Source organism: Palaemon carinicauda, chromosome 37, assembly GCF_036898095.1.
Source record: "Palaemon carinicauda isolate YSFRI2023 chromosome 37, ASM3689809v2, whole genome shotgun sequence".
Taxonomy (NCBI): Eukaryota; Metazoa; Arthropoda; class Malacostraca; order Decapoda; family Palaemonidae; genus Palaemon; species Palaemon carinicauda.
The window spans coordinates 4,580,369-4,600,368 of record NC_090761.1 but is presented as its reverse complement, the minus strand read 5'-3'; the positions used below and the strand labels follow the sequence as shown (position 1 = coordinate 4,600,368).

The following is a 20,000-nucleotide window of genomic DNA, read 5'->3' as shown; positions in this document are numbered from 1 at the left end:
GTAAACTCATCATCATCATAATCATCATGCAGTAAACAACAAGGAATAAATGAAGAGAGTGAATCCCTACCGGTTTTGTCTCACATCATCAAAAGGACCGATTTATTTATTGAAAATTTCAAAATACACATGGCAGAGTGAGAATATGAACATACTGTACATATAAACATTTGTAGAACAAAAATTCAGAAGAATAGACCACATGTTTTTGCCAGATAAGGTTATTTCTTTTTAGCCAAGTTGGATTGTTAAAGGGTAAGGTCAGATTTCCGAGTGTTTTTATTCCTAAATCTTCAGATAGTTGCCTAGTATTTCTTTACACAAATTAAAACATATAAAAATATATACATGCATCTACACACATGCATGCATGCTTATACATACTCACATTAGCACTCATGTACATATCTCCAGACATGTTCACATGCCTATACAATGCGCTTATACAAATATATACATGTATATAAATACATACATACACACATATATAAACATTTGAAAATATTTTACATACCAATATATGCATATAAAAACTAACATATAGCTAGCAGTAAAACACATTCCCATTCCCATATACTGGACATATACCAATATGCGTACATATATATATGAAAAAAAGAAAAAAAAAGACTAATATAGCAAACATATACTTCAGAGGGCACATAATTTCTAATAAAGAAACCACGTGTCACTAAATTCAGGCATGCTTAAAGATATTAATTTTTTTTTTCAATTTGTAAAGCTGTTATATCTCTTTGCATATAAAAGCATCAAGTTTGTACATTCTGTGTCCCACGTTTAAATTATAAACAAAACTTTCTGTATATATAACCTGACACTATGACATTTCTTTCTAGTAAGATATCAGAATGAACCTATTACTTGCATATGACTAATTGATAGAATTATGAACAAACATTACATGTATATATATATATATATATATATATATATATATATATGTGTGTGTGTGTGTGTGTGTGTGTACGTATGTATGTAAGTATATTAGTGTGTATGCGTCTATATATATGCATGCAATTAATCTATGCATGTGTGTGTAGATGAGTATTGGTCATAATCCCAGCTGCCCTAATCCCGACATGCAAAGATACCCAAAAGCTATAAATTCAGGCATCCAAAATCCGGACGCACACTCACACATATACACACACACAGATATATATATATATATATATATATATATATATATAAATATATATATTACAGATATATATATATATATACATATATATATATATATTGAAAAAGCCGTATATTTTAGTACCTTAATGCCTGGATTCTCTTATCGCCCTAAGGATCAGAGCCCCAAGAATGAACCACTCAAAGACAATAGCTTATGACCGGCCGGGAATCAAACCCTGGTCCAGTAAGCTTGCATGAATAGTGACATAGCTCTTAGCCACGAAGAAATATAAAAATTAATGACAATTCTTCTGTATTTATACGTGTTGAATTCAGGTTTTTGTACTTAGAATTGAAATCAACCCTTCTTCACCATCGTAGCTAATTGGTATGTTTGTATTTGGCCGTCGATTAATGATAAATTTAGTACATTTAGACGAGTTTTTCATTATCAAATATGCCATTTATTTTGCTAACTTAATGTCTGAATTCTTTTATCGACCTTGGGATTAGAGCCCCAAGGCGGAACCACTTGAGGACAATAGCTTCTGACCGGCCGGGATTCGAACCCTGGTCAAGGAAGCTGGTATGAAGTGACAGAGCACTTAGCAACAAAGATATATAAAAGACAATGACAATTCTTCTGTATTTATACCTATCGAATTCAGGTTTTTTGAGCTTACAATTGAAATCAACCCATCTTCACAGTCGTAGCTAACTGGTATGTGTGTACTTCGCATTCGATTAATGATGAATTTGGCCCATTATGACGTTTTTACATATCCAAATAAGCCATATATTTTGATACCCTATTATCTGGATTCTCTTATCGACCTAGGGATCAGAGCCCCAAGGCGGAACCACTCAAAAGCAATAGCTTCTGACCGGTCGGGAATCAAACCCTGGTCCAGGAAGCTGGCAAGAACAGTGTCATAGCACTTAGTCACGAAGAAAGATAAAAGTAAATAATAATTCGTCTGTATTTATACCTGTGGAATTCAGGTTTTTTGTACTTAGAATTAGAATCAACCCATCTTCACCATCGAGGCTAATTGATATATTTGTACTTGGAATTCAATTAATGATGAATTTTGCACATTTAGACAGGGTTTTCATAATAGAATAATCCATAGATTTTAATACCTTAATGTCTGGATTCTCTTATCGACCTCGGGATCAGAGCCCCAAGCGGAACCACTCAAAGACAATAGCTTCTATCCATGCATAATTTATCCTTAACCGAATGCAAAGGAAAATTTTTTTGACAGTTTACTGGAGGATGTAAATGATAATGATAATGTAGCAGCTGGGAAACATATACAGGGAGCTAGAGACAAGATAACATGGAAGCAACTGACAGCCCACGTATGGGACATGGGACCTAGATAGATAAATAAATAAACATAATTCATGTACCTGTGGCATATGGAAATCGCTGGGTTTATTCACTTGCTTGAGCTTTAATGATGGGAAATAGTAGGGTCCAGTATAAACGCTTGTTTCAAGATTTGTCTGACATCACTGATGAAAACGGAACTGATCTGGAACTGGCTGCAATTCAAACTTCTGAAAGAGATTTCATAACTCCAAACTGGATTATCAGTTCGCTATGGCAATGATGAAAACTTTAGTTTAATTCATTTGCCTTGGCGTTTCTTCCTTCGAATGAAATTGCTAAAACTTTCAAAGCTTTATTTACCAGAAGAAACGGACGAGTTGTTATGTGGTTTCAAATTGATTACGAAGAAGAAGGCATTTGTGTAATAGCGTTGTCCTTTATGATTTCCTCCTATTATGTGACCAGTACTCGACTCCATCCAATTAGGATTTCCACGAACGGAAAATGCAGCAGAAGCGTTGCACAAGAAATGGAAAAACGTCCTTCAAGGAGCTCATGTTGGCCTTGAAGAGCTACGAAAGGAGGAGCAGCAAGTCAACAATAAAATTTTATGCACACAACACATTGAATAATCTCCAAAACTGAAAAATTATTATCGCGAAGAACGGATCAACAAGGTGATGGGTGAATGTGAACGTGCAAATATTTTATATTATCTTTGTGAAATAGAACACAATTAATCTATTTAATAAATTTTATCATTCCATTAATAATTTCGATAATAAAATTAAATTTCAAATTGCAAATTTACATCTGGGCCTTGGTTTAAATGTGAACGTATATTTTCATTACATATTTAGTACCATCATTATTTTCATTACGAAACAAAATCAGTAAGTCACTCAAATATATGTTGCCTGTCAGGATTTTGAGCTTGTAGGTATAATGGCTTTTTGGCCTTGTGGCTATCGAGATTATGGCATACAGGATTTTATCTCTTCCCCATACATACAGATGTATAAACACATATCATATATCTTTTCGTATATAATAAAGAGAAAGTATCATGTTGTATATATACACTAAATATATATACACACCCCCAAGTATGAGGTAGAAATTTATTTCTATTTGAACACGATATTGTGTTGATTTTCACCCATGTCGACTCATTTGGGGTAATTCAAACTAAAAAGCTATCAATTGTGTCACCTGGTGGGCCGGGAAGTCGGGGAAAACTCGCTGGTAATAGACTGATTTTTTTCTTTAACATTTCATTAAACTCTAATTCTAAAAACCCTGTAATGCAGATCATAATTCCTAAATGCTTAAATGATTCTACCTCATTAATTGTTTCTCATGATTATATACATACACACACACACACACACACATATATATATATATATATATATATATATATATATATATATATATATATACATATATATATATATACATATATATATATATATATATATATATATGTGAGTGTATATATACATTATATGTATATATATGTGTATATATAAATATATATATATATATATATATATATATATATATATATATATATATATAATCACCCACGAATGGCATTTACTACCGAATTCTATCTTGGGAATATATATCCACTTGGAATTCATTTTATGGTAACAGCTTCTGGCCGGTTGGAGATTAGAACCCCCACCTGCTCGGCTGGAAACCATGCCTGCGAAAACTATACCGACTGAGCTATCAAGAGAGATAAAAGTTTATGACAAGTCCCCGTACATATTCCTGTCGAATTCAGGAATCTGATCATAGACTTGAAATAAACCCATCTCCAACATGATAGCTGAATCGTGAGTTAGCAACATGTGGTTATTGTAAATGAATACATATCACTAGCACACGTGATTTCAATCAATGTAAATATCCCCCACGAATGGTATTTAATACCGAATTCTATCTTGGGAATATATATCCACTTGGAATTCATTTTATGGTAACAGCTTCTGGCCGGGTGGAGATTCGAACCCCCACCTGCTCGGCTGGAAACCATGCCTACGAAGACTATACCGACTGAGCTATCAAGAAAAATAAGAGTTTATGACAAGTCATTTAAAATAACCACGTGGTGCTAACTCACCACAGTTAAGTCCCCAGTGAGGCACCTCAAAAGGCCGAAGGACCGTAAAAAGTCGTCCTGTGGCACCATTGCTGGCAAGAAAAGCTTCAGCACTTGAGGATGTCATGCCTATGGTTGGGCATTATTGGTTCAGAGGTTGTAAGTGTATGTTACTCTGGTACTAGGTTTTACCTGGTGCATCACTCATGACCTGGTTACCCATGTGTTTATCACCCCTTTCTCTTGTGCCTATCATTCAGACCCCTGTGCCTAGGATTCCGGGGCCTATATATATATATATATATATATATATATATATATATATATATATATATATATATATATATATATATATATGTGTGTGTGTGTATACATATATACAGTATATATATATATATATATAATATATATATATATATATATATATATATATTTATATATATATGTTCACTCTGTGCCTGTGACCTTACTCAGGTCTTTGTTGAGGTCCCCTGGGAGGGTACTTACCTCTTCCCCACTGACAGTGTTTCCTACTAGGCCTACTGTGGCTCCTATTGTGGCATTGTGGATGGCCGTTCAGTCTTTGACTCTTCTGGTTGTAGAGCCGGAGGTAAGGGTTGGAAAATGTTCCCCCTGCAGCTGAGAGTAAGGGATTCCTTGCCATGGCATTGGGCAACTTGGCAGAGACATGGGGCTAAACCTTGGGTAGTGATTGTCCTTTCATATAGTTACTTACTAACCATTCATGATTATTGGGCCCTCCTATTTCATTTACCAATAGAGTTCTCAACTAATCCTCCAATATCGCCAAAAATCCTGGCCTTGCGGACAGAGGCAGAAGTGATGTTGGAGAAAAATGCATTCGAAGTCGTTGAAGACGTGTCTCTAGGCTTCTACAGCATACTCTTCCTGGTGGAGAAGCCAAATGGGGGCTGAAGGTCAGCCATCGACCTCTCTCCAATAAATGAATTTGTGCGTCAAATGAAGTTCAGTATGGATACAATACATTCTGTACTGAGTTTCATCAGATAGGATGACCCCATGCTTTCAATGGATTGGAAGAACACATACATTCAAGTACCCATGCCTCAGTCCCTTCAAAGGTACCTCTGTTTCTCCTTCTATAGTATAGTGTACCAGTTCAAGACTATGTGCTTTGGACTGTGTATTGCTTATCAGGTTTTCACTCAGGAGTTCATCTTAGTAGCAAGTTGGGCCCACTTACAAGGGATACATCTGTTGATATATCTTGGTTTGCTGATTCTGGCCCTTTTCGTGGGGCAGTTGCTACATTGTTTTTGACTTCTCGCTTTTGCTATGATCTGTGGATTGGGATTAACTGGGATAAGTCAAAACTCATACCCATGCAGAGGTTGAAGTACTACTTTGGCAGGCTGATAGACATGGCAGCAATGAGAGTTTCCATCAAGTGATCACATCAGCAAGTTCACGCAGGTAGTATGACCATTTTTTGTCCAAGACAGAAATATCAGCTCGGCTCTGGCAGAGTCTTCTCAGCTGCCTATCTTTACTGGAGAGGCTCATTTTTCATGGGTGCTGCCATCAGAGATCTCTTCAGTGGTGTTTGTAAGATCACTGGTCAGCTTCCAGGGATCTCCCATTCCTTCCTCTTCCAGTGGGACAGGAGGCTCTGGATAAGCTTACTTCTTGGCTGACCACCTCTCCCGGAGAGTTCCACTCGACTCTCTGCCTTCGGACATGAAACTGTGATCAGATGTGTTTCAGAGTGCAGCCTTTCTGGCACTGCAAGCATTCCAAGAATGGTAAGGAGGCATTCGGTAGTATTGACTAAATGGATGCACATTGGGGTGGTATTTCACGCCACAGAGTTATCAGCCATGTACATTTTGGGCAAGAGAAATGTACTAGCAGACACACTCAGTTGCCAGGGGCAGGTTACATCCATGCATAGTAGAGAGCCACGTTTGCCGCACAACTAAACAATAAGTTCCCTGTCTTTTGGTTCCCTGTTCCACACCTATGGCCCATGTTCAAAGTTGCCTTCAACATCCATGGGCTATGGAATCCCCTGGATTGTTACAACTTTCCCCATAATAGTCAAGGTCCCAAGAGAACTCTCTAAGGCCCTCGCTTCTCTGTCAGCTGCTTCTTCATAGGTACCACCCATCAGGGAAGTCGGTGGAACTTATCGGTTTGAGTCTTCCAGTATCTCCTCCAAGCAAAATGCTTTTCGCGAGGCATTTCTGGAGCTATCTGGGTGTTTACAATAGATCTCTCCAGTTATCTACCAGGAAAATTGGACTATCTTCTGCTATTGTAAAAGAAGGTATTCTTTTTCAGTCAGAACATCTTTAGCACACATTGCTAGTATCTTCGGCTACCTTTGCCAAGAGGAGCTTCTCTCTGTCACTGCTGTCAGGGCTACTGCGCAGCTTTAAGCATGATCTTATGAGTGAAGGGTATAGACCTCTCCTCCTCGTAGGTGTTGTATATGTTTGTGAGGAGCTTTAAGCAGTCTTGCCCACCCCAGGACCTCAGGCTCTCAGAGTGGGATATGACCCTCATACTCAAGGTTCTTATGCATAAATGTTTGAGCCTTTGAAAAAGTTGTCAGTCAGGGTTCTGACTCTCAAGACTGACTTTTCTTGTATTAGCATGACGAAGAGAGTAGGTGAGTTGCATGGTGTCTCTGCCTGTCTCCCATGCTGATGGGTATAAGTAGGTTTCCCTTAGTTTTTTGCCAGGTTTTTGGATACTATCCAAGGTCAGATTCCTTCTCAATCCCCTTTCTATGTGAAGTGTTTGGTAGCGATTGAGAGATGTTTGTGTGTCCCCATAAGGGCTCTACAGTGCCATCTGAAAAAGATTCGACACCTCTGACCTGAGTGTCAGCAACTCTTCTCAGCTTAGGCAGGACCTAGAAAGAGGTATTAAGGTACACGATCTCTTTTTGATTTCATGAAGTGATCCATAAAGCATACACTTCGACCACTGAGAGGATCAAAGTATCAGCTAGAACTGGTGCTCGCAAAATCATGGGTATAATTCCTACCCTTGCTTTCAACAGGAATCTCGTAGTCGGCCATGTGTTGATGGCTGTAATGAGTAAACACACACCACCTTCTCCCTATTTCAAAGGACAAAATTATTTGAACTTTGATATATGTCTACTGTAGACTTTAGAACCTTTAAATAAGTGGCCCCTAGACTATACTAAAAGCTCCCACTAGACATCCGAAAGACTGGAGATATTAATTCTTTCAAGAGGAAACAGAAGACTTTCTTGTTCTCTATGTGCTTCGTTAGTGTGGATTTAACAATAAATGGATAATATGCTGTGTGAAATGCTGAATGACTTGGAAAGAACATGATAAAATGACTGTGATGGTCCTATAGAGAGTAGGGTTCCCTTGCTATATAGGGCCAGAAAAGCAGCCCTTAAAGTAAAGTAAGCAAATTATTTGCATATGTGTAGGAATAAATAACAAATGTCAAAAGTATTTTGAATTTTCCTAGCTATTCAAACCTGAGTCATTTAAAATCAAACTTCCCCACATCTTTCAGTCATGAGCCGAAGGTTAAAAGTGAAGAGCTTCTGTAAGGTGTGTTTGTAGGGCCGCCTCGCCCGCGCTCACCACCTGTCATTAACTACATCTTTAATAAATTCAATGACCGTTCCAGCTCTGCTGAAGACATGCTATGTTCCCTTATTGTATAGCTAGGAAACTTAAAAATTATTCTTATTATTTGCCATATATGTTTGGTTGTGTGTACTGTATATATTTATTTATATAAATGTGTGAATACATACGCACACAGACACACACACAATTATATATATATATATATATATATATATATATATATATATATATATATATATATATATATTCAACAATAACAACAAATGTAGGTGTTTCTAGTCCACTGTAGGATAAAGACCTCACATATATCCTTATTCATGCCAGGCCTTTGGCCAGTTTTCATCACCACGCTGGGCAAATGCTGATTCGTGATGGTGAAAAACTTTTGTCTGATCACTCATAGCAAACCAAGCTAGTATGGGTGGCCGTGACCAGTACAGCATTGCTGATTATGGTGATACACAAACCCTTTCACTACGTCGAAGTATCCCCAGTAAGAAAAAGATGTATGCATATACACACAAATACATGCACATAATAATAATAATAATAATAATAATAATAATAATAATAATAATACATAACATATATTTATAGATATATATATGTATATATATATATATATATATATATATATGTGTGTGTGTGTGTATATATATATATATATATATATATATATATATATATATATATATATATATATATATATAAATATAAACAGAGAGAGAGGAGAGAGAGAGAGAGAGAGAGAGAGAGAGAGAGAGAGAGAGAGAGAGAGAGAGAGAGAGAGAGAGAGAGAGAGAGAGATAACATAAATTTATGCTCATAATAGTGCATTTAAATATAAAGGTAGGTGAACAGAAAGCTATTGTGATGGTAAGTATGGAGGTTTTAGAGCAAATGAGCATGGAAAGAGTCATGTAAATTTGCCAAGAAAAGACGTTTGATTGTTGGAAAAGCAGTTTTTCCAAAGAAAGACATTGATAATTAAACCTAGGAAAGTGAATATAGTATGAAAAATAATTTGAAAGATTCTGTTACCCAGATTAGACGGAAGAGTAGTTAATAAATAATATGCAGAGAAGAGGACCGACTGGAGATTATTATAAGATTTAAGATGAAATTACGTAAATAATTTGGAAGAAAAATCGTGATAATCTAGCTATGAATCTAATTAAGGCAAGGGAATTAGATTCAAATGAAATGCGTAGAGCATGCAAGGAGAAATGGGTTGAAACCTGGTATTTCTTTAATGAGATCGGGTTATACGGACTACAGGAAATACTTGTGTGTATAAGAGACAAGAAAAAGGAATAAAGATAGTGAAGGGTTTGATGAGGAGATAAGAAAAGTATCAAAAGAAAATAGAGGAACAATTGAGGTGCTGTTGCTTGATAGGAAAGAGCTGGTGTAGGCATATTATTATTATTATTACTAGCCAAGCTACAACCCTAGTTGGAAAAGCAAGATATGTCATATATAAACTATTAACAACGTCAAAAACAGATATGTCATATATAAACTATAGAAAGACTTATGTCAGCCTGGTCAACATAAAAACATTTGCTGCAACTTTGAACTTTTAAAATTCTACTGATTCAAGTACCCGATTAGGAAGATCATTCCTCAACTTGGTCACAACTGGAATAAAACATCTAGAATACTGTGTAGTATTGAGCCTCATGATGAAGAAGGCCTGGCTATTAGAATTAACTGCCTGCCTAGTATTACGAACAGGATAGAATTGTCCAGGGAGATCATGAGGAGTGATAGGATAATAAATAATGAAGTGAGAGAGAAAGAAATTGGCCAGTCCCAAAAAAAGCAGGGAACAGGTTAATTAGAATGTAAGAAAGGTAAGTTAATGCAAAGAAATCTGAGAATAAAAACTGTAAGAGATGTACTGTGGGTATGAATACAGTCTTGGGACAATGGAGTGAGTACAGTATTTAAAAGAATTTCTGAATATAAAAGAGTTAATCTAAAGCTGACAATGCTTATTAAAGTGACTCTTGAAAATGTAAGAAAAATTATTATGTGGTTGAAAAAAGAAAAGATACCAGGAGTTGATGGAATTACAACTAGGATCTTGCAGTATGGTAATGATAATTCGATTGAGAGGTTGACCAGGGATTGTAAGGGAAAGAACTGAACCTGAATGGATGGATGAGATGAATAATTGTTCCGTTGTATAAAGGCTACGTAAATTAAGGTAAATTTAAGACTTGAATGGACTTAACACTGGACTCAGAAAGTAAGATACATAGTAAAAGGACTGCTAGAAAAGGAAATGGCTTGTCTATACAAAGAAGAGGGTGTGTTGATCACATGTTTTTATGTGAGAAGCTGGAAACGAAAGGACCTAGTAAAAGCTTATGATAAAATCGACATGAAAATAATATAGAGGGATATTGAATAATATTGATAATATGCTTTTGGAAGTGATTAAACGTTTTTAAGATAGGAATGGAATGTGTGTTTGAATATGAAGGAATTTGATTGACTTTTTTTCTTTAAACTGTGTCTGCGATAAGGGTGTAATATATCTCCAATATAATAAAAAAAATTGAATTGATAAATGATACCTTGGATCCCAGAAGAATAGGAGTTGTGGGTTTGCATAAGTATCCTGGAGTAAAGATAACGGATTATGGTAAAATAAGGGTCAAGTGTGAAGCTGGATATGTGTAGTGAAGTATGGATACTGAAGGCATAATAAAGAAAAAAAGATTAACGCTAATTAAAGGTACTGCTTATGTAGTTAAACGTAGTTTAAAAAGAGTTGCAAGAGTAGGAAATATGGAGATACATAGAAGTGGTAAAGGACGTGATAGAATATTTTGGCTGGCTCTGTCATATGGAAAGAATGGATGACAACTGGTGATAAAAGTCTATAATAAAAAAACGAACATACATGGGGAGGCGAAGGCCTAGGAAGGATTAGATTGATGAAATGAGAGAAATGAAGAGTAAATAGTACTCATGGAACTTTTTGTGGAAGAATGATGAAACCACTTATATTGTAAAAGTTTAACTTAACAGGCGCTCAGCCTTGATTCAGCAGTTAAAGGATGAATAAGACAGCGACTGTTTTTTTTTTCTCTGGAACTATTTCAGGGGAAGCAGCCTAACAGAAAAGAAAATAAAAATAAACAAAAGAATATATAAAAACATATACACAGTAGAATTATGTTTATATATACATACATATATATATATATATATATATATATATATATATATATATATATATACATATATATATACATATATATATGTATATATATATATATACATATACATATATATATATATATATATATATATATATATATATAGATAGATATAGATAAATATATATACTGTATATATATATATATATATATATATATATATATATATATATATATATATACTGTATATATACATATACATATATATATATATATATATATATCTATATACAGTAGAATTAGGTTTATATATATAGATATATATATATATATATATATATATATATATATATATATATGTGTGTATATATAGTATGAAACCTCTCTTATATAAGGAGTATGAATCTAACTTTTTACTGCTCATGAAATACCTAGAGGCTGTTGATTTACCCCCAAAGGAAGTTCGATCATTTCATAATGGTAAAATGCCATTAAAATCGACCTAATAAAGAATTGCTCCAAGGCAGAGACCGAGCATGGAGGGTGGGTCGTAATGCGTAAAGATAAGACAAAATTTAATGAGAATTTTAAGGCCATTATTTCATGAGATAATTTGTTATGGGAAATGGGTGGTCATTTATTAACAATTATTTCGTAATTTTTCCAGCATATAATGAAGAATGAGACTGGGTTATGAATGGTGTGCATATCTGAAGCTTTCATAGGCAACAGGAGTTATTAGTGTCTTGTTAGATTAAAACGGTTTGCAGGCAACAGGTAATTATAGTAAATCCGGTAGGGAATGACCGTAACGGGCGATATATCGGTGTATTCGTAATTAAATTTGTTTCATCATTTCGTACCGCGTCCGGAGGATCATATAAACAATTTTTGGATGCCAAATTGTTTATGATGGAAATATAATCTAATTTCAGTTTAACTTATCAAGTCTTGATTGTAAATTTTCGATATCGAAAAATGTTTGCTTTTTAATAAGTGACTCGATTGGGGATAGCAATTTTTTTTTTCTATTCAATTTGATGGACATGGTAAAACATAGGCAAGTGGGGGGGGGGATCCTAGCAGACCTTATAAGATTCAAATGCCAGAAGGAATAAACTGCTAAATAATTGAATGCTGAATTACCTTCAGTTCATTGACTGAGGGGAAACAAAGAGTAGTCGATGTTGTTCTGCTAATCAAAGGCCACTTGATATAAGAGGATTACTAGAAGTGGTACTCAAGCCACATTATTAATAATATTCTCTCGAAATAGACCTTGTTAGTCTAGTCCAAAAAGCTTCCGAAGATATAAATACCAATTAGAGATATTTAGGGATCGCTGTTCTGAAGATATTGGTGGTATTGAAAGATAACATTGTCGTGCACATTGTTAATTATAATTGGAAATATGAAATGCGGTGAGATAACGGGACCCTGAGCAGTACCATCAATGTCTGATCTGCTATTAGGCATTAAATCTAGTTTGCTTTTAGTTTGCTTATCGACATAGGCTACTATTTGTGTTTGTCATTACCTTGATTATTTTACTGGTTATTCTGATCAGTAATTTTCCTATACCATGTATTAGAAGATATGTTAATTATAGTGATAATATTCCTTAATAAAGAGGCACTCAGTAGACCGCAGACCTCTGCCACGGCAGCTTATTTCTCGACCTTTATCTCGACCTTGACCTTGACCTTTGATCAATGACGTCGAAAATTGAATCACTTCCACGTCTCAACATAAAAATTAATCCCACGGCAGCTTATTACTTACCCTTGACCTTGACCCTTGATCTAGGACTTTCAAAAAAGGAATCACTTTTACATCTCACCATAACAATTAATCTCTGAAAGTTTCAATACTCTATGAGTAAAATTGAGGCTAGGGAATGGTTCACAAACAGACATACGGGGGCGAAAACATAATTATTATTATTATTACTAGCCAAGCTACAACCCTAGTTGGAAAAGCATGATGCTATAAGGCCAAGGGCTCCAATAGGGAAAAATAGCCCAGTGAGGAAAGGAAATAAGGAAATAAATAAATGATGAGAACAAATTAACAATAAACCAGTTTAAAAACAGTAACAACGTCAAAATAGATATGTCATATATAAACTATAAAAAGACTCGTGTCAGCCTGGTCAACATAAAAACATTTGCTCCAACTTTGAACTTTTGAAGTTCTACCGATTCAACTACCCGATTAGGAAGATCATTCCACAACTTGTTAACAGCTGGAATAAAACTTCTAGAATACCGTGTAGTACCGAGCCTCCGTTGGTGGAGGTAATAACTCATAGAACTGACGAAGATAACAAACCTGACAAAAGGCAATTAGCATAAATACTGTACAAAAATTTTGCATTTTCTTTTACTTAAAACAAATCAAGTTTATTATGTACTGTACAGTATCGTTAACTTGTATATCGAGCAAAATCTCTTGTTGATTTTCTATGTAAAGTTCAGTGAAAGAAATTAAAGCCCCAGCGCTACTGTTGTTTTGTTCTTAGTGAATAAAAATGACCATGATATAAAAAGTAAAAAAAGTACATACTTTTTGTTAGTCTTTATAATCTATATAGGAAATATCTATTTCAATGTTGGTAATGTTCTAAAAATATTTTATCTTTCTTTGTTTTCTTTCCTCACTGGGCTATTTTCCTTGTTGGGGCCCCTGGGGTTATAGCATCCTGCTTTTCCAACTATGGCTGTAGCTTAGCAAGTGATAATAATAATAATGATAATAATAATATGTATACATCATATATATATATTATATATATATATATATATATATATATATATATAAATGTATGTATATATATGTATAGGCATATACTGTATACATACACATATACATATATATATACATATATATATCTATCTATCTATCTATATATATATATATATATATATATATATATATATATACATATGTGTTTGTGCATGTTTGTGTGTCTATCTTTATATATAAAACTAAACACACATATAAATATATGTATATACTGTATACAAACACACATATATTATTTATATATATACATACATATATATGTATATATATTTGTATGTATATATATGTTTGTGTGTCTATCTTTATATATAAAACTAAACACACATATAAATATATGTATATACTGTATACAAACACACACACATATTATCTATATATATATATATATATATATATATATATATATATATACATATATATGTATATATATGTATGTATATATATGTATATATGTATGCATGCATATACAGTATACACACACACACACACACACATATATATATATATATATATATATATATATATATATGTGTGTGTGTGTGTGTGTATGTGTGTGGTTGTGTGTTTATGTTTATATATAAACCTAAACACACATATAAATATATGTATGTGTATATATACTTCATATATATACATACATACATACATATATGTATATATATATATATATATATATATATATATATATATATACATATGAAATTAATACTTTTTAATATACACTTTAACATTTCAACAACTATCTAATACTTTCATGGAACAATTAGAAAAATCTATGAGTTAACCAAGCAATCGGGCTTATAACATCAGCGGTGCTGAAGGCGGTTTTTCTGACATTTTCCTTTTTTATTACACTATTTAACCTTATTTTTGAACTCTATTTTCAGTCTGAGAAAACTCAAATATCAACATAGTTTTGTCGTGGTAAATAACATTAACTGGAGAGGCCTGCATTGAATTTTAATGGCTCGGAGATTTAAGAAATAATAAAAAAAATACATGAAAGTTGTTTGACGTTTTTATTTGAATATTATGAGGGCATTTGTGTTCGGACGGCGAATGGCACTCGTTTGAAAAGTTTTCCATGTTAAAAATTAACAAAAGCTTGATTTCAATAGAATAGACGGTTTGTGTAAAGATCTAAATGAAAGGATTACGCTATTCAAACCCACTCCCAAAATAGTGTTTTAAATATTTCTTGATATAAACTGCTAAAATCATTCGTTTTATTATGGGCTCTTTGCCTCTTCAATAACATCACTTTTGTAAACCCTTTTTGTTCCAACAATAGATAGTTGTTATTTGGAGCTCTCGATAATTTACGGTCTAAAACTCTCTCTCTCTCTCTCTCTCTCTCTCTCTCTCTCTCTCTCTCTCTCTCTCTCTCTCTCTCTCTCTCTCTCTCTCTCAGTAAAGGTTCCATTAACCGTAATTACCACTTCGATTCTTTATTCCCGCGTGCCAAAGTCTGTAAAACCTGGTTGGACTCTAATTTAGGTCGAAACTTTTAGGTAAAACATAAGATTTATATTAGATTCTGATGAACTTTTTCAATATCTCCAAATTGGTGTTATTGATTCACTTAATCGAATCGTTCTTTCTTATATTTAGTTTTATCTTATGAGCTCAAAATTCGTATCCATTCCGAAGACTTACATGAGATGAACTTCCAAAGTTTTAGAAATACATCGATGAACCTACGAAGCCTTTCTTATTCCCTGTATTGCCAATGAGTTTACTGTCACTAGATGAACAGTTCGATACAGGAATACCTGGTACACCTTATCTGAAGTAGTGCACCCAGCCACACCCATACTGCGCGGAAAGTTCCTTTGTTTTACCCCACCTCTGCCATCTCTCCCTACACTATCTGTTTGGTTACACTTCTTCGGAGCAAGATATACCATAGACTTCTGTGTGCAACTGTACTTCAAAATGTACTTCAGGAGTGTTATCTATGTCTATAAATCTAATTGGTACCTTATGTAATTCCATCTGTTTTCTTTTACAGTTTGCTCCTGTTGTGAGGACAGTGTCCTACATAGGCTACAGTGTGTCGTTAGCTACCCTCATCATCGCTTTTACCGTCCTGGCTTGTGTCAAGTAAGTACTGTCTGGATGCCCCGATTTATTATTTTTTTTTTATTTTTTTTTTAAGGGGGGATATCTATGTTCCAGACACTGTTTAAACTACACTGAGCTATGTACATACGCGTGCAAGTAGAATATGTATACATACACACACGCGCATATATATATATATATATATATATATATATATATATATATATATATATATATATATATATATATATATATATTTATATATGGTGGCATGGTTGGAGGGGCCCTGGCCTTTCATTTGAAGGGTCTAGGGTTCGATCCCAAGTATGATAGAAATTTTTTTTCTATATATAAAGCATATGTATATATATATATATATATATATATATATATATATATATATATATATATATATACATATACATATATATATATATATATATATATATATATATATATATTCTTTTAATCATTTGCTGTTTATTTTTGGGGAGGCTGGCGCCAAGAGGGCGGAGTATTCCGATTCTCAATAGGTGTTTTAGAGATGAGGTTAATGCAGCAGTCATACTTTACTGTTGAATCTTGGCCAAACCCGCGGTGCAGTAAACTTCCGCAAAATTAGTCGAATGATAAACTACACTAAAGGCTAATCAGAAGTGCACTGAAACTCGCCTCATCCCTTTGGCGTTATTCACCTCCATCTTGCATATTTTCTCCCTCTTTCTAGGAATAAAGGATTACTTCTCTCATTCATCTTTCTAAGGCTGTCTTTGTATTCCTCTTCCCCTCTATCTCGATTATCAATCATTGTCTTGCATTCTATTCTCCCTTCCCTTATATCAATCATACTTGTTTCATCATATTTATAGCCATATTTCTATCCCTTCCTTAAAGCTTGAACTTCAATATCTGCTAATTTAACCTTCAATTAAACCATAACTAGATATAAAGTCTCTCCAGCCTCTCTTAACTCACAATTATATCCGCCCTGTTGCCTCTATGTCTAATTTACGATAGAATATAATTAGCCATTAAATTTTCCTCACCGTTTCATCTTTCCTATGGATAATTGTTATTAATCAAATTTGAGAACTTTATATTTTCAACAGTAAAGCCTCTTTCTCAAGTTCAGTTCCTTCAAGGCAGTCTATTGACATTTACTTCGGAAAGTACATACCTACAATGTTAAAAAACCGTAATTTGAATCGAGATTTTTCTGTAAAATCATACGGTTCTCAGCCGTATTTCAGTAAAATACAGGCGACCGCAATTTTTACCCAACTTTGGTATCTTTTTAAAAGGTCGGTGGCATTAATATCACTCCTAAGGTCAATACATCGGTTTTTAAAACAGCAAATGTCAGGTAAAATTTATTCCAGAATTTTTACTCTTTTTTTGCGGGAAATATTTAACAGTGCACCTTTGCATTCTTATATTCCAGCATAGCTCGGGACAGATTCAGACTTTCCAAGAAACATGCTCGTCCATTATTTTCCTTTCCTGGAACATTTTCCTCCGACCATCCATTAATACTTATCACGCGTACAAAGAGTCTTCCTGATCTTACAAGCACTACAGTTGACTTCATGTATTTCCATACACATCAGGCATCAATGGAAGTTTAGGAGACATCTGGAAACTCAAAATATAACGACAGGGCGATACAAGGAAGGAATTTTTTTTCTATCCCCTTCCTTTAAGGTTATAATAGATTTGATTTTCCCTTTTTTTAGCTGTGTACATTATTCAGAAAATATTATTGCTACTTAATATGGTATTTGTTCAAAGTTTTTTTTTTTTTTTTTTCCTCGCATGGATATTACCGCTATTTTTGAAGTTACCAGATGTGTTTTAGCTTTCCATGATGTGTAATTAAAATGATGGAGTTAGCTGTACCAATTATGATCACCATATTAGACGTCCACATTAAACTGATTGATATGTTCTGTACCTGTTTCCTCGGGGTTTTAGTGGTAATTTTGGCTCGTTTTATGTACACATATACACAATTAAAAATAGTGATAACGATAACTGCAACAGCAACAATAACATCAACAATATAAACAGAAATCTATACCTATAGCTGTAATACGCTGTATACTGTACACTATACCCAATTTTTTTATTGAGGCGCATTTGCACTGATTTGCAGGGGTGCCCTTTTAACTCGGAAAAGTTTCCTGCATTCTGATTGTTTAGAATTATCTTGTCCAACCAATCAGCAATCGAGAAACTTTTCCAAGCTAAAAGGGGAACCCTGCAAGTCGGTGCAAATCTGCCTCACTAAAAAGAATTGACTATAGACGTATGCGTGTCTATATGTTTGTTAAATTCTTCTTATAGTACTGGTCTGAAATTGCAGCAAGGAAAAAAAAAACAATGAAAAGAATGAATAGATAAATAGAATTTTTTTCAAATTATAGTTGATATGTTGTAAAAAAATTCCATATAATTTCCCATGTACTTCGAGGGATCACAGCTAATAATAATAATAATAATAATAATAATAATAATAATGGTAGTAGTAGTAGTAGTAATAATAATAATAATAAAAATAATAATAATAATAATAATAATAATACTATTACTCTTAATAATAATAATGATGATGATGATGATGATGATGATCATAATGAATAATTAATAATTAACAATTAATAATTAATAATAATAATAATAAATAATAATAATAATAATAATAATAATAATAATAAAAGACGATGAGAAAGATGAAATGCTATAACTCACAAACAGGTTCTTCTCCGATCATGGTAAATCACGCAACAGCAATAAGAGTAAAAAATGGAAAGAAATAAAACATACATGTAAAACTGGAAAAATATAAATCCTAGATGTAAAAATGGAAAGAAATGAAATAAGGAAGATGTAAAAAAAGAAAGAAATAAAATAAGGAAGATGCAAAAATGGAAATAAATAAAACAAGGAAGATGCAAAAATGGAAAGCAATGAAACCTAGATGTAAAAATAGAAAGAAATAAGATAAGAAAGATGTAAAAATTGAAAGATATAAGATAAGGAAGATGTCAAAATGGAAAGAAATGAAATAAGGAAGATGTAAAAAGAGAAAGAAATAGAATAAGCAAGATGTAAAAATGGAAAGAAATAAAACAAGGAAGATGTAAAAATGGAAAGCAACGAAACCTAATGTAATAATGGAAAGAAATAAGATAAGGATGATGTAAAAATGGAAAGAAATAAAATAAGGAAGATGTAAAAATGGAAAGAAATATAATAAAAAAGATGTAAAAATGGGAAGCAATAAAACAAGGAAGATGCAAAAATGGGAAGACTAGAAACTTAGATGTAAAAATGGTAATAAATAAAATAAGGAAGATGTAAAAAGAGAAAGAAATGAAATAAAGAAGATGGGAAAATAGAAAGAAATAAAACAAGGATGATGCAAAATGGAAAGCAATGAAACCTAGATGTAAAAATGGAAAGAAATAAGATAAGGAAGATGTAAAAATGGAAAGAATTAAAATAAGGAAGGTGTAAAAATGGAAAGAAACCAAATAAGAAAGATGTAAAATTGGTAAGAAATAAAATAAGGAATATGCAAAAACGGAAAGAAATGAAACTTAGATGTAAAAATAGAAATAAATAAAATAAGGAAGATGTAAAAATTGAAAGAAATGAAATAAGGAAGATGTAAAAAGGGAAAGAAATAGAATAAGAAAGATATAAAAATGGTAAGAAAAAAATATATGGACGATACAAAA

The 20,000-nt window shown here is 33.4% G+C and overlaps 1 protein-coding gene across 1 annotated transcript in view; it reads left to right on the top strand.

The window, feature by feature from the left end:
• LOC137628971 (secretin receptor-like) overlaps nt 1-20,000 on the top strand; it is a 390,916-nt gene that overhangs the window by 236,076 nt on the left and 134,840 nt on the right. Inside the window, exon 5 of the mRNA XM_068360225.1 lies at nt 16,208-16,299. Within this exon, the coding sequence (XP_068216326.1) occupies nt 16,208-16,299 (92 nt within the window). The remainder of the gene's footprint in view (nt 1-16,207; nt 16,300-20,000) is intronic.